At 33.6% G+C, this 12964-nt stretch overlaps 3 protein-coding genes and 1 non-coding gene across 4 annotated transcripts; 1 reads left to right on the top strand and 3 right to left on the bottom strand.

Annotated features, from left to right (window-relative positions):
* Window positions 1–1268: 1268 nt before the first annotated feature.
* Window positions 1269–3134, top strand: LOC21385253 (ubiquitin-60S ribosomal protein L40). Its single transcript, XM_010092589.2, has 5 exons — window positions 1269–1443; window positions 1555–1641; window positions 1802–1904; window positions 2760–2826; window positions 2931–3134. Exons 1-5 carry the CDS (start codon window positions 1341–1343, stop codon window positions 2955–2957), a joined length of 387 nt encoding a protein of 128 aa, XP_010090891.1. The 5' UTR covers window positions 1269–1340; the 3' UTR covers window positions 2958–3134.
* A 1264-nt stretch (window positions 3135–4398) lies between these two features.
* LOC21385252 (pyridoxal reductase, chloroplastic) lies at window positions 4399–8251 on the bottom strand. The gene is made up of 9 exons (XM_024162010.1): window positions 8052–8251; window positions 7727–7955; window positions 6944–7037; window positions 6675–6798; window positions 6237–6338; window positions 5947–6098; window positions 5722–5815; window positions 4835–5016; window positions 4399–4651 (listed from the first exon to the last, which is right to left on the bottom strand). Exons 1-9 carry the CDS (start codon window positions 8175–8177, stop codon window positions 4648–4650), a joined length of 1107 nt encoding a protein of 368 aa, XP_024017778.1. The 5' UTR covers window positions 8178–8251; the 3' UTR covers window positions 4399–4647.
* A 103-nt stretch (window positions 8252–8354) lies between these two features.
* Window positions 8355–8434, bottom strand: TRNAL-UAG. Its single transcript has one exon. It is a non-coding gene; the product is annotated as a tRNA-Leu (tRNA).
* A 944-nt stretch (window positions 8435–9378) lies between these two features.
* On the bottom strand, window positions 9379–10785 carry LOC21385251 (homeobox-leucine zipper protein ATHB-12). The gene is made up of 2 exons (XM_010092587.2): window positions 10302–10785; window positions 9379–10217 (listed from the first exon to the last, which is right to left on the bottom strand). The coding sequence occupies exons 1-2, from the start codon at window positions 10638–10640 to the stop codon at window positions 9897–9899; spliced, it is 660 nt and encodes a 219-aa protein (XP_010090889.1). The 5' UTR covers window positions 10641–10785; the 3' UTR covers window positions 9379–9896.
* Window positions 10786–12964: the final 2179 nt, after the last annotated feature.

Raw genomic sequence — 12964 nt, 5'->3', positions numbered from 1 at the left:
ATTCTGAGAGGTTAAATCCTATTCATTGTATTTTGGAGACATTATGAAGTGAGTAGCCGTGAATGTTATTATACAAGATAGAATCTATTCATTCTTGAGAAATAAGTAGATAACTAATTCTCTTAAGGATTGATTCAGTACTTAGACTAGTAGGAACTCCGATTCATAAACTTGTTTTATGAATCACTGTCTATTATAGAATCAATAATCACTATTTTGAACCCATAAACTAAATATGTCCTACAAAGGCCAGCTTAAATAGTAAACATTACGACTTTGAAGGTGTCATTCGATGCAAATTTAGGTTTGAATCCTCTTAAGGGTAAATTATTTGAGACTATGCGACTAATTATAATTAGTATAAAATTTTTGGTAAAAATGTTGTTTTTTCAATTTTTGCGAATAACAATATCTTTGCACACTCTTGTTTTTCTTTTGGAAGTCACACACATTTTTTTATACAAGATGGAATTGAACTCGCAATAATCCACCCAAATCCCACTCTTCCAAAACCCCAGTGTCATTAGACCAAGTGGTCTTAGGCCACACACTCTTTTTTTTAATACAAAACAACATTTCATTAACAACAAAGCTTTAACTTACAAACACCTCAATATAAAAAACTTGATACAACAAACTAAAATCGATGGATCCGTTAGTGTCATAGTATAAGGATCCAAGGTCCGATAGTATACACAATTTGAAGCACTTCTTTGGGCTCTCTTAATTATCCCTTCACAGTTGACTCTCTTAAATGGACTGTAGTAAACTCTATGTAGACTAGAGATCGACCTCTGAAAGTCGATATTATTTTAGATCAAACTCACCGAAGCGGGAGACCTGAATAAAAGAAGAAAATTTATTATATTATTTAAAAAAACAGAAGAAAATAAATTTACCATTATGTTTTTCTAGAGGCAATTAATTATTAAGGACTTGTTCACTTCGCGAATTCGAGTTTTTAATTTGAGCTAAGACGTGGCATTTTTTGAGAGTTTTTCACTGTAGCAGAAAAAGTTAGATGTGATATTTTTTGAGAATTTTATACTGTAAAAACCTAAAATTAAAATTCAAATCGGTAAAATGAATAAGGTCTAAGCAATTAACTAATTATGTTTGGAAGCACTAAGAACCGAAAAACAGGCAGTGCATTATAATTTATACAACATCAGAATATTTTAAAACGAGCATCCAAACACCTGAATATCACGTCAGCGGAAACCCTAGCTTAATCCCCAATCTATCATATATAAGCTCATCTCGAGCGCAGACGCCCAAAGAAAAAACCCCAACGCCGAGAGAGCAGGAAAGAGAGACAGAGAGAGAGAAAGCCGGCGAGGATGCAGATCTTTGTGAAAACCCTAACCGGGAAGACCATCACCCTCGAAGTAGAGTCCAGCGACACAATCGACAATGTCAAGGCCAAGATTCAAGACAAGGAAGGTAAGCCTTCGAAGCATCAAGTTTTTTTACACGATCGATTCAATTTCTTTCTAGGCGTTTGCGATTATTAACACTGTGATTTTTGTTATCGGAATTTGAAAATTGGTTTAGGTATTCCTCCGGACCAGCAGAGGCTGATCTTCGCCGGGAAGCAGCTCGAGGATGGCCGTACTCTTGCCGATTACAACATCCAGAAGGGTTAGTGTTTTAGTATTTATTTATTTTTTCTTTGCGGACCTGTTTGGATGGCGAGAAAGTTGTGGAAGCGAAGGAAATCGTTTTATAGTCTATTATTGTTGTTATTTGTTAATTTTCTGTTTGATTATGGTTTTGTAATTTATTTAATGTCATTTTGCAGAGTCGACATTGCATTTGGTTCTGAGGCTTCGTGGTGGAATTATTGAGCCATCTCTTATGGCGTTGGCCAGGAAATACAACCAGGACAAGATGATCTGCCGCAAGTATGTTCCTTAGTTTTGGGTTTTCATATCCAATTCGTGTTTGATTTCTATTGTTGCCTGATGCTATTTGACTCACTGGTATATCGTTACGATTCTGCTGTGTTTGCTTGAGGTTCCATTTATTTTTATCTTGGGTGTGTATGCGGCACTGAAATTTCATGTTATTGGATCTGTGGCACTGAATTTGTTTCCAGATTGATTAGATAGCAGTTTGTTTCTTTGTTTAGAATGCATAGTTGACTGGTTCATGAAATTTGCCCAAAGATCTTATAGCTTGTTTGCAAATAAATGATCGTTTTATGATTTACAGAAGACAGTTCATTGTTAATCGTTGGTATTATATAGTTTAGTGTTCAAATATATTATATACCTAAAGTTGTTTGTATTGGGTAAAATTTTTGTTTATCATACCTATGAATGAACGCCATGGATGGTTCTTTTGGTTTTCTTTTTTAGATATCGGGGTACTTGTTGTTGCTGGTAGTAGTTTTAGGTTAAGTTTCATACCTTAAGTGTATTTTCAAGAAACTGCTTCAGTTTAGCAAAAGTCGTGCATGCAGTCGTATCAATTGGTTGAAAGGTTTGAAAGGGAATGTCATTCTAGGGTGGTGATAGCTGATGGTTCCGGATTCAAAGGATAGTACACCAACAGCATAATAACATTCCTTTGGAAACCGATAAAGGGAAATTATTTTAGTGTCTAATGAGAGATTTTAATTGGCACTCCAGTATTTCATCAAAACACTAATTTTTGAAATCTTGTTGCGTGTTACCAACCTCATGTTTTATCTGCACTCAAGCATCTCAATTGTTATCAAGATGAAACTCACAATGTTTGGTATAATTGTTCAATAGGTGCTATGCCCGCCTGCACCCTCGTGCTGTCAACTGCAGAAAGAAGAAGTGTGGGCACAGCAACCAGGTTTGATACTTTTAGAAGACTGAGTTTTGATTTTTCTTTTCTTTTTTTTATAGAAATTTTAGCCTTTTTGTTTGTTTACATGCGTTTTATTTCTTGCATTGCAGTTGAGGCCAAAGAAGAAGATCAAGTAGATTTTCAATTCTGGCAAAGAGCTTCTGTTCCCTGTTAGGGCATTGGTTTTGTTTTGTTATCATAATTCTAGGAATTCGAAGTATGTTTTGAGCATGGTTTTACTGGGATAACGTCGTATTTTACTCTCTTCTTGGAAACCTTTGTTATGAATGATAATTTTCAGACTTTTGAGCCTTCGTGTTTTAATGTGCCATTTGAGTCTCAAAATATGTACATCCATGTGGGTATTTACGTTTATCCCATAGCCGTAAACATAATATTGATCTCTTGACACCGACTGAATTGGTCATGTGGGTATTTAAAACTATTAGAAAGTTGGAATGTAGGTTGGTATTTAAATTTTAAAGTTAGAATTATGGTTGTAGGTACGTAGCATTATTCGTTAAAAGGAAAAGAACGTATTTGCTTACGTACGTAACGTTTTAAATCTACAATGATCATTCGCGCGTTGCGGCTCTTTTAAACGACAACTTGTTCGCTTTTTTAACTTTACGGTGCATCCTGCATTAGTGGAGCAAGTGTCTTTGACCATTAGAGTAAGAGTCCGTTTGGTCGGAGAATTTAATTTTTAATTTGAATTATAGTTTATGGTTCGCTACAGTATTTTCTCATAAAAAACACGTAAATTAAAAATAGTTTTAATCTCATAGTTTTAATTTCCGTTTGGTCGGAGAATTTAATTTTTAATTTGAATTATAGTTTATGGTTCATTACAGTATTTTCTCATAAAAAACACGTAAATTAAAAATAGTTTTAATCTCATAGTTTTAATTCATGAATCAAACGGGTTTTAAATTTTTAATGGTCATAATTGTATAAGTTCATATTAAAAATTTATAGCGCGTTATACAAGATTGTTCTTACTTTTACCGTTATTCCATTGGTGAGTTACAATTTTGAGATGTACTGTAAAAGATTTTTTTTTTCCAATAAAAAGGTGACAATAAATTCTAAATTACGAATGGTATCTTTTATATTTATAAAAAAAATTGAGATTTTATTTTTGAGTGTATGAATGGATTTTTATTCATTACATTTGATAAATATTTTTTAGTTATTATAATTATTTAACTAAAAAGATTATAAATTAAAAATAAATAATAAAAATTTTAACTCATGCACTTTTAAAAAATATTTGTTAAGATTATCCGTATTTATAAGATATCAAAATTTTAGGCTTCATATGATTGTGGTTATTCAACGTCAAAATTGGCAAAACAATGAGAGAGATGTTCTGTTCGTTCTTTCATTTTATCAAAATTCTAGGCGTCATATGATTGCGGGTATTCAACGTCAAAATTGGCAAAACAATGAGAGAGATGTTTTGTTGTTCATTCAATGAATGAACGACGTCAAAGTCTGGAACAACGTCTTTGTAATTTACTAATTTATATATTTCCAGAACGATAGCAGGCTTCAGACCTCAAAACAGTAGTTTCTCGAAATAAAAGCCAGAAAATTCCGAATAACTAACGACAATTTCAATACTAATTTCTATTTTCTAACAACCATATTCATTTTCTGTTTCTAGGATTGGCAATCAAATTAAAAACGTTAAACAAGAAAAATTTCACTTTTATCTTCCGTTTGCTAGAGATAATACAATTCTCATACTTGGCATTTCGTTGGTACTTGGGATAGCTTGAGTTGAAATCTTCTCGGTTAGAACTCACTTCTAATTTCCAAATGTCATCTGTTTGAAAAAAGTACAGAAAGTAAGCACCATGGAATAGATATCTGGAGGAAATATGGCTAGGAACATTTTTCCTTTTTATCTCCTCCTCTTCATGGAAATAAATAGGAGAATTATGTGATAGGATACAAAATAATACCTATCAATAATAATTCTCCAAACAAGTATGAGGGAACAACAAACCTTGTTTGGAAAATGTTCTGGATCATCTTTGTGGGAGATTCGCTGGCTGCATATTCTAACTGAAGCAACTCTTCTGAACTCAGCCGCCAACCAATAGCCCCCAAATTTTCCTCTGCTTGTTTCACGCTCTTAACACCCGGGATTGGAATGGCACCTTTGCAAATGCACCAATTTATAGCCACCTGCCAACCAAAAATCTTTCCATGTTGGAGAATTTTGTTTCCTGAAAAAAGTAATTATAGGCGTAGAGAGAGAGGCATCCATCTTATTAATTCCGAGAGGTAAAGATACTCTGCTCAATATATGGATTGTGTTTGAAGTTGTTTTTGTTTTTCACGTTTTTTGAGAAAGAAAAAATAAAAACGGAAGAGAAACGACGTTTGACATAATTAAAGACAAAAAACAGAAATGAAAACGATTTTTTGATTTAGTGTAAAATGTGAGAAATAAAAAAACGACTTTTAGTCGTTTTTCATTTTTTGTTTTCGTTTTTTACTCTCTCGAGCAAAGAGAGAGAGACATTAATAGATTTTTTTATACTGAAAACAATCTCTTGATAAAATTACTAAACGCATTTTTAAAAATGATTTATGTCTGAGATTGAAAACGTTTTCAATTCCATTTTCATATAAAAAATAAAATCATTTTGCTAAACGCATTTTTAAAAATGATTTATGTATGAGATTGAAAACGTTTTCAATTCCATTTTCATATAAAAAATAAAATCATTTTAAAACGAGTTCTAAACGCACCCATGAATTCCTCACAAGATAGAAATAGGATTGACCGGAACCCAAGACTTTATGTAGAAGCAGATAATCTTACCACCCTAGCATAAGACGAGACAGGTAACACATACATATTACATTTATGATTGGAATATCTACCTGAGGTACAGTTCTGCGCCTTTTTCGCGCAACTTCTTTGAGTGAACTCAACAAAGGCTGCAATCCTGGAAGAATTTGCCTGAATAAAAAAGCGCTACAGGAAGAGAAATTAAGCAGTCAAAACAAACAAGATTACAGCAGGCATTCAGTTGATGGAGTTTGTATTTTGTGAGTCAATCTCTACAATTAATAGGTGAAAAATATGAATCAAACAAACCAAATTACCGAGGGCCACGTGGAAGTTTGTCAGGAGTATATTTCCCAGTAAGCATTCCAAGTCCTAAAGGACTATAAGCAATTAAGCGGATGCCCAGAGAATCACATATATTCTTGGTTTCCAACTGATCTTCTCCCATGCTTAGCAAAGAAAATTGCACCTAAAACAGGTAGGAGTAGTTACAACAAAACAAAGATGTTCAAAGAAGTTCAGTGATTTCATTTCATGTTTTCAGTGAATTGAGATGGAATATTCTGGACACTGATATACATACTTGGTGATATCTATAAGTATATACCTGAGCTGAGACCAAGGGAACTCCACGAGCTTTGAGGTAATCATATATCTTTAAAAGCTGCTTTGGTCCATAGTTGCTGACCCCAACTGCTCGAACCAGGCCCTACATCAAACCATCTCTATCAGTATGATGGGGAGTTTGTACAAATGATCTTGAACATCTATTTTGCAGCGTTCCATTTTAGTAAGCTTTTATTTCAGACAATTATTTTCCTCTCAAATTGATAATAGTTATCCGACACTTGTGATGAAATACCGATGTCGAAAGAAGATGGAAGAACAAGTACGAAGTGGAAGGAGGAAAACATGCAAGAAACTGATAGACAAAAAGAGATGATTGCATCCTTGGAATTTCTGAAGTACATTTCAAGCTTAAAGAGCGTTCTATGTTCTTTTGAAAGTAATTCTACCACCTATAATGTGCATAAATTATCAGAACCTTCTCATACATTGCTACTAAACCATCCCAAAGAGCCTTCTCCTGCAAAGGAGCGTAGTTTGCGGTCGACCAGTGCAGTTGCCCTATTCCAATTTTCTCAATTTCGATTCGATCAAGGGAGGCCCTGAAAAACCATGGCGTGTCAACATTGTGTCACAGCCAAAAAGAAACATCTAACTGCGAAGTTTTTGACATGTGAATATATAATGCAGAATGGAAATCCCTCTTTGTCAAAGTCAGTCTCACAAGGAAAATGGTGAATTGGATACCTGCAAGCATTTACAAACTGTGATGGTGTGAGGCGCCATGGATATGCTGCAAACTTGGTAGCTATCACAATGTCGTCCTGCACGCGCTTTTGCCCTGCAGATAACAGTGATCTAAAGCTTTAGATTAATCAAATTGGCCGCATCCTAACCAGCGTATTTTTTTATCCTTTATCTGCACATAAAAAGATAAATTCTGATCAAGTTCTGGAAAACCAGAAAGACCCCATGTTCCATCACACTGAAACCCAGTTCACGCAAACCTTGTGAGATTACTTAAACAATCTCGATTGCTCTAAGAAGAAAATGCAAGATATAGAAATGGTGCAAAGTAAAAAAAAAAAAAAAAACTAAATGCTCTCCATGATTTGGGCAGAAAGTACTCAATCCTTATTGTTCTTTGTATTGTTATCTTGACCTCATTTAGTATCTTTGCTATTATTTAGTTCTGGTTTGAATTGCTCTTAAGAAATTTTGCTACTACCATTCACCTTATAAATGGAATTAGCATCTTCTACAAGAATCATCATTAAAGGATCTAACTATAATTTGGTAATTAGTGAAGAAAAATTTGTGAGATTCATCAATATAATGGACAAGTAGTCCATAGTCTATGATATTGGACAATCTGTAGTACTAGACAAACCAGACGCAATTGATAAAAACCAATTTAGAGATTGATCATTCACTATGAACACAGCCAACAAACAACAAGAGAAGCTAATCTAATCTCAAGTCCAACATTGTTCATATGAAAGAACATATATAATATATAATATGTCAGACCTTGGTATTCCTTAATGAACTTGCCGAGTAGCTTTTCGCTTTGACCATTCAACTTGCCGGTCCCATAAGAGTCAGCAGTATCAAAGAGGTTGATGCCATTGTCAACAGCCAGATTGAAAGTCCTCTGAAGCTCAATGTCCATTGACTCCTGGTAACCCCAAAGAAGCTGGTTGCCCCATGCCCATGTCCCAAACCCCATTGGAGACACGTTTAGTGGGCCCACCTTCACCTGCTCTCAAACCACCACCACTCAATCATCATTATCTTCAAATATAAGAATATAACACATATATACATATATACAGAGAGAGAGAGAGAGAGAGACCTTTTGCCATGGCCAGAAGAGAGGAAGGTTAAGAGGCTTGAAGAATGATGAAGAAGGGAGGGAAGTTCCACTTGAAGAGCTTAAGGAGGCTAAATAGACTGTGGGTGTTGAAGCTGAAAAGGCCATTAACTAGTTATTAGTATTATTTGATCTTTCTCTGTGTGCAATATATAGTTGAGTTACAGTTGAGGACAGTCGGCAAAGTGTTGGTTTATGTGGTGAGTATCGAGCTGTTGGAACTTTGATGTTTTAAACGGATAGATCTTTCATAGGAGTAGAATCAAAGAAAAAAAAAAAAAAAAATGACAGCTGTGGGATTTGAACCCACGCCCTTTCGGACCAGAGCCTAAATCTGGCGCCTTAGACCACTCGGCCAAACTGTCGCGTTTCAATGTTGCCTTATACATTATTTATATCTATAATTTAACTCGACGAAACGCAGATTACCGTTTTCGGTATTTCTCAGTAACTTATATACGACGAAATTTAATAAACGTGTGAGGGTTAAATTTCCAGTAACTTATTTCACGAGAAAAAAGAAAAATTCTATGACGTGTTACAAAGAAAAAAAAGTTTAAATTGCCCACTAATGTGACTAACCTACCATATAACGCAACTTGTGTATGTACGTGTTCCCATCATTTTTTATTTTTTTATTATTTTTCCAAATTCGTGTTCCCATTAATTTTGCAATCATTCAAGTTATGTTTGGTACGAGGATTTTAGAATTAGGAATTATGATTCTAGTTTAAACTTTTTTTTATTTGTAAAAAGTAAAAAATAATTCTTGAAAATCAGTGTTTAGTTTGTATGGTTCTACTTTAAGATTTAAATTCTGATGTGATGTTTTAAATTAGAATCACTCTAAAAATAAAACCACCTCCACTCTTAATTTTGGATGATTCAAACTTTTGATTCTGATTTCAGTTTTAGAACTATAATTTAGACCCTACGTTTATATTATAAATCATAGTTTTAATTCTAAAACTAAAACCACCATAATTTAAACTCTCATACTAAACGCAACCTCAGGGAAGAAAAAGTTCACGTCAAACATGGAGATTTTTTAGGCCAGTCTAGAAATCTAGATGTTTCCAATGATGGGAGAGAGAATTTTGGACTTAGCTTCTTTTAATTTATTTCATTTTGGAAGAACAGTGTATAATTTATTATCTAAAACCATATGACTGAATTCTTTGCTGGTTCAAATACGGGGTATAGACCATCTTTCTAGGAAAAAAAAAAATCCCTTGTATTTTATTGTTTGACGTAAAAGAAAAAAGCAAAAAAAAAAAAAGAAAGAAAGAAAGAAAGAAATCACCTGACATCATGTCAAATATAAATCATATTAGAATAAATAGTCCTTAAAATCTAATAGGAGTGTGATAAAAACTTAAAATGTTGATTAACTAAAGAAAACCTCGCAAATCTTTTTTTTTTTTTCCGAGATCTTATGAGTTACACATGTGCATTATAACAAAACAAAATATATGTATTTCTACCAAATATATATATAAATATATGTATATATATATACACACACACAATACTACATTAAGGATATGCATACTACTACATAATCTCGAGTAACACATCAAACTTTGCTGTTGTCGTTTGATCTCACTAAGCACTACACGCTCTTGCCCCAAGTTGGCACACATTGAAGTACAGAAAAGCCTCTGCTAACTATTTCCTCCTTCCAAAGTTCTCCAAACCATCATTTGCTGTCGTTTTCTAGCTTCTTATGTCGTTTCTCAGCACTTTGTTCAGAGATGGCAAATTTTGAGTTAGTTTGGAATGCTTAATAGGCAACAAAAGCTACAATTTTTCCAAGTCCTCATTTCTCTAACTCCAGAAATTCAACCATTGTGAACAACCTCGCGGTTGATCAAAGACATCAAATGATCTACACCAAGTTTCAAGTGATCCTAAAGAAGCACGATCTCCTAATTCTTGAATTGTGTTTTGAAGTTCATATGATCCTATTCCTTCTTGCTTCAATTCTCCAACATTTTTGTTTGTGTTGTCATCACGTGGCTGCAATTGCATGGCTCCAATGTCGTTTTCCAATCCCTCTTGTAAAAAGCTATCTTTCACTTCACTCTTGGAATTAGTAACATTTCCACAAGTACTACTTGAACCTAGAAGTTCATTAAGCTTCTCCAACTGTTCAAGAACAAATATGAAAAGATATAAAAACAAGTTTTTTTATGTATTCTTTTAAGTAGTTGGTGCAAAAGGGTTATTTACCTGTAAAATCAAGGATTGTTTTTCTTGCTTCAATGACTCGAACTGGGAAGCCAAGCTCTCGTACTGAGCTCTGAGAGTTGTGAAGTCTTGCTCAATCTGTTTTGATTTCCACCTCGCTCTCCTATTCTGAAACCATATCGCGACTTGTCGAGGCTGAAGGCCGAGCTCTCGAGCCAGCTGAACTTTCTTTCTCGGTTCAAGCTTCGTCTCGGATTCAAACATGGACTCCAGCAACCTTATTTGCTCATCGCTGAACCTCCTTTGGTGGTTTCTGTCCATGTTGTTGTTCTTGTTTGATCTCTTCTTCTTCGAAACCTGAGAGTAATCTTCTCTCTCCATGGTTTATGAGAAGATGGTTTTTGTAATTGTTAGGTGAATGTGGCCTAGAAAATAATTGGAATCCTGCTAAAGAGTTTTGGCTATAGAATATATAGATTTAGATACGGAAAGAAAGAAAGAAAGAAAGAAAGAAAGAAAGAAAGGAAGAATTCCTTGGTGTTGTTTTCTGGTAATTGGGACAACTTAATGTTGATTGATAAATTTTCCTAACCAATGGGGTTAGATTTCTTTTCCCACTTTCCAATCTCATGTCTTGTGGACATCTCTTATCTTCACTTTTTTTTTTTTTTTTTTTTTTTCCCTTACCTAAGCTACGATATAATCCGCGGTTACTTTTGTACCAGTCCCATCGCTTTTCTAGAATCAATGTACGAAGGATGGGAGCCACAACATGGTCCCCATCTTTTCAAATAAAGTACGAAAAATTAAGGAAGAATTTTACGGCGGTAGGTTTATATAATGAACGGCCATCCTTGTATAAGATTCTAACAACTTGATATACAATATTATTTGTTTTTATGTGATTTTAATAAGATTAAACGTTTATAATCGAACAGTGTTGGTAAGAAGAATACCCCACCGTGGAAAGCTTAAAAAAGAAGAAAAAAAAAAGACGGCTCTTGGCCTACGGTTAGATATGGAGACGTTTGGTTCATGAATTATAATTATGAGATTAGAACCATTTTTAATTTACGTGTATTTATTGTGAAAGAAAATACTGTAACGAACTATGAACCATGATTCGAATCAGGGTACGAATCCCCTTACCAAACACACTTTAGTTTATATTGCCTAGTATGTTTATCTTTTACGTGCTATACATACATATATATATATATAGTTGTTCTACATTTTGGATGAATGTGAGTATTATATCTTGCTCCTTGTTGAAATCTCTAGAAACTTGAGTTTGTGGTTAAAATTTGAGTTCAAATTCTCCTTTCAATTCAAGTTTCTAAATTCAAATTATAACTCAAATTCAACTCAAGTCACCGTAACTTAAAAATACAACCGAACAAGCCTAAACTCCCATAAAAATTTCCTCTTGATCTTCTTTTAGTGAGCGTCTTAGTAACAACTATGGTATTGTAAAACGGGCCGTGAAATAATGGAATGTATTTTATTACATACGACTTCTGTTATAAACATTGAGATGGATGTTAACGTTGAAACATCATGAGATCGATCTAGATGACAGTTTTAAATAATTAATCACCAAAAGGATGGAGCTTAATCAAGAGGGTACTTGAAAAGAAAAGTCCTACAATCTTCTCAACTTTACTTAGATATATAGTGGTCAGATTTACATTATGGGAACTTTTTCTTTTCTTTTTTATTTTTATTTTTTTTATTGCTCTTGTCAATCATAGCCAATTGGCTAGCTGACAAGAGAGTAAGGTGCCCATGGTGTCTGAGTGGTCAAATATCTAATTTGTCATTTTGCATGGCAGGTGAAGATCAATACAATTATACAAATGATCATAATTTGAATATGCATGCACACTTTTGGGACACTTATATTTTATATACTACCAACTATCAATTCCCACATCAACTAAATAAATAATTGATTTGGAAAATTTCATTTGGCATCTCTTTTTTTTTTTTTTTTTTTTTTTTAAAATTTTTTCACGAGCTTCTGTCATGATTGAGTACTGATTTTGGATAATGTAAATATATTGACTTCTCAATCATTAGCATATACTAAACATGTATGTATAGTCTAATTAAGCTTTACTCAGTTCAAAGTGTTGGTCTTTCATTAAAATAAAAAAAAATAAAAAATCTTTTTTCATCCATTGTCATATTGCCATATTCGTGCCCATAAATATAAACCAAATTGAAGGAAACATATTGTCTGTGTGTCGAAGCAAATGAAGTTTGCAAAACAGTAGCAACAAATAATTGGTACCATTTCGGAGTTTTCAAGAATAATACTACAGCAACTAGATAAATATCAAGGCTAACCAAATCCAGCTAATTTTCCAAATGTTTGCTTTAGAGAGTCATGGAAACATTATCTTTAAATAGATCAATTTCCTTTAAAACGAAATATGGAAAATATAGTTGGCTGAAAGCTCAAAATCATGAAAGTTTAGTCCAAGATTTCTATTTTTTTTTCCATTTTTTGATAATGTTTAATGTCATTGTCATGGTCACATGAGATACTTATTAGGATAAGATTAGAAATGATGTTTGATTGATAACTCCTGAGAAGTACGTACTAGCATAAGATTAGGATCAATATAATCTAAGCCCCAACAGTGACAAGTCAAAATAATAGATTGCAAAGTTAAATCAAATAGGAAAGCAAGTTTTGTTTT

Source organism: Morus notabilis, unplaced genomic scaffold (genome assembly GCF_000414095.1).
Source record: "Morus notabilis unplaced genomic scaffold, ASM41409v2 Scaffold1218, whole genome shotgun sequence".
NCBI classification, from domain to species: Eukaryota; Viridiplantae; Streptophyta; class Magnoliopsida; order Rosales; family Moraceae; genus Morus; species Morus notabilis.
This window is presented reverse-complemented; position numbering and strand designations above follow the sequence as displayed.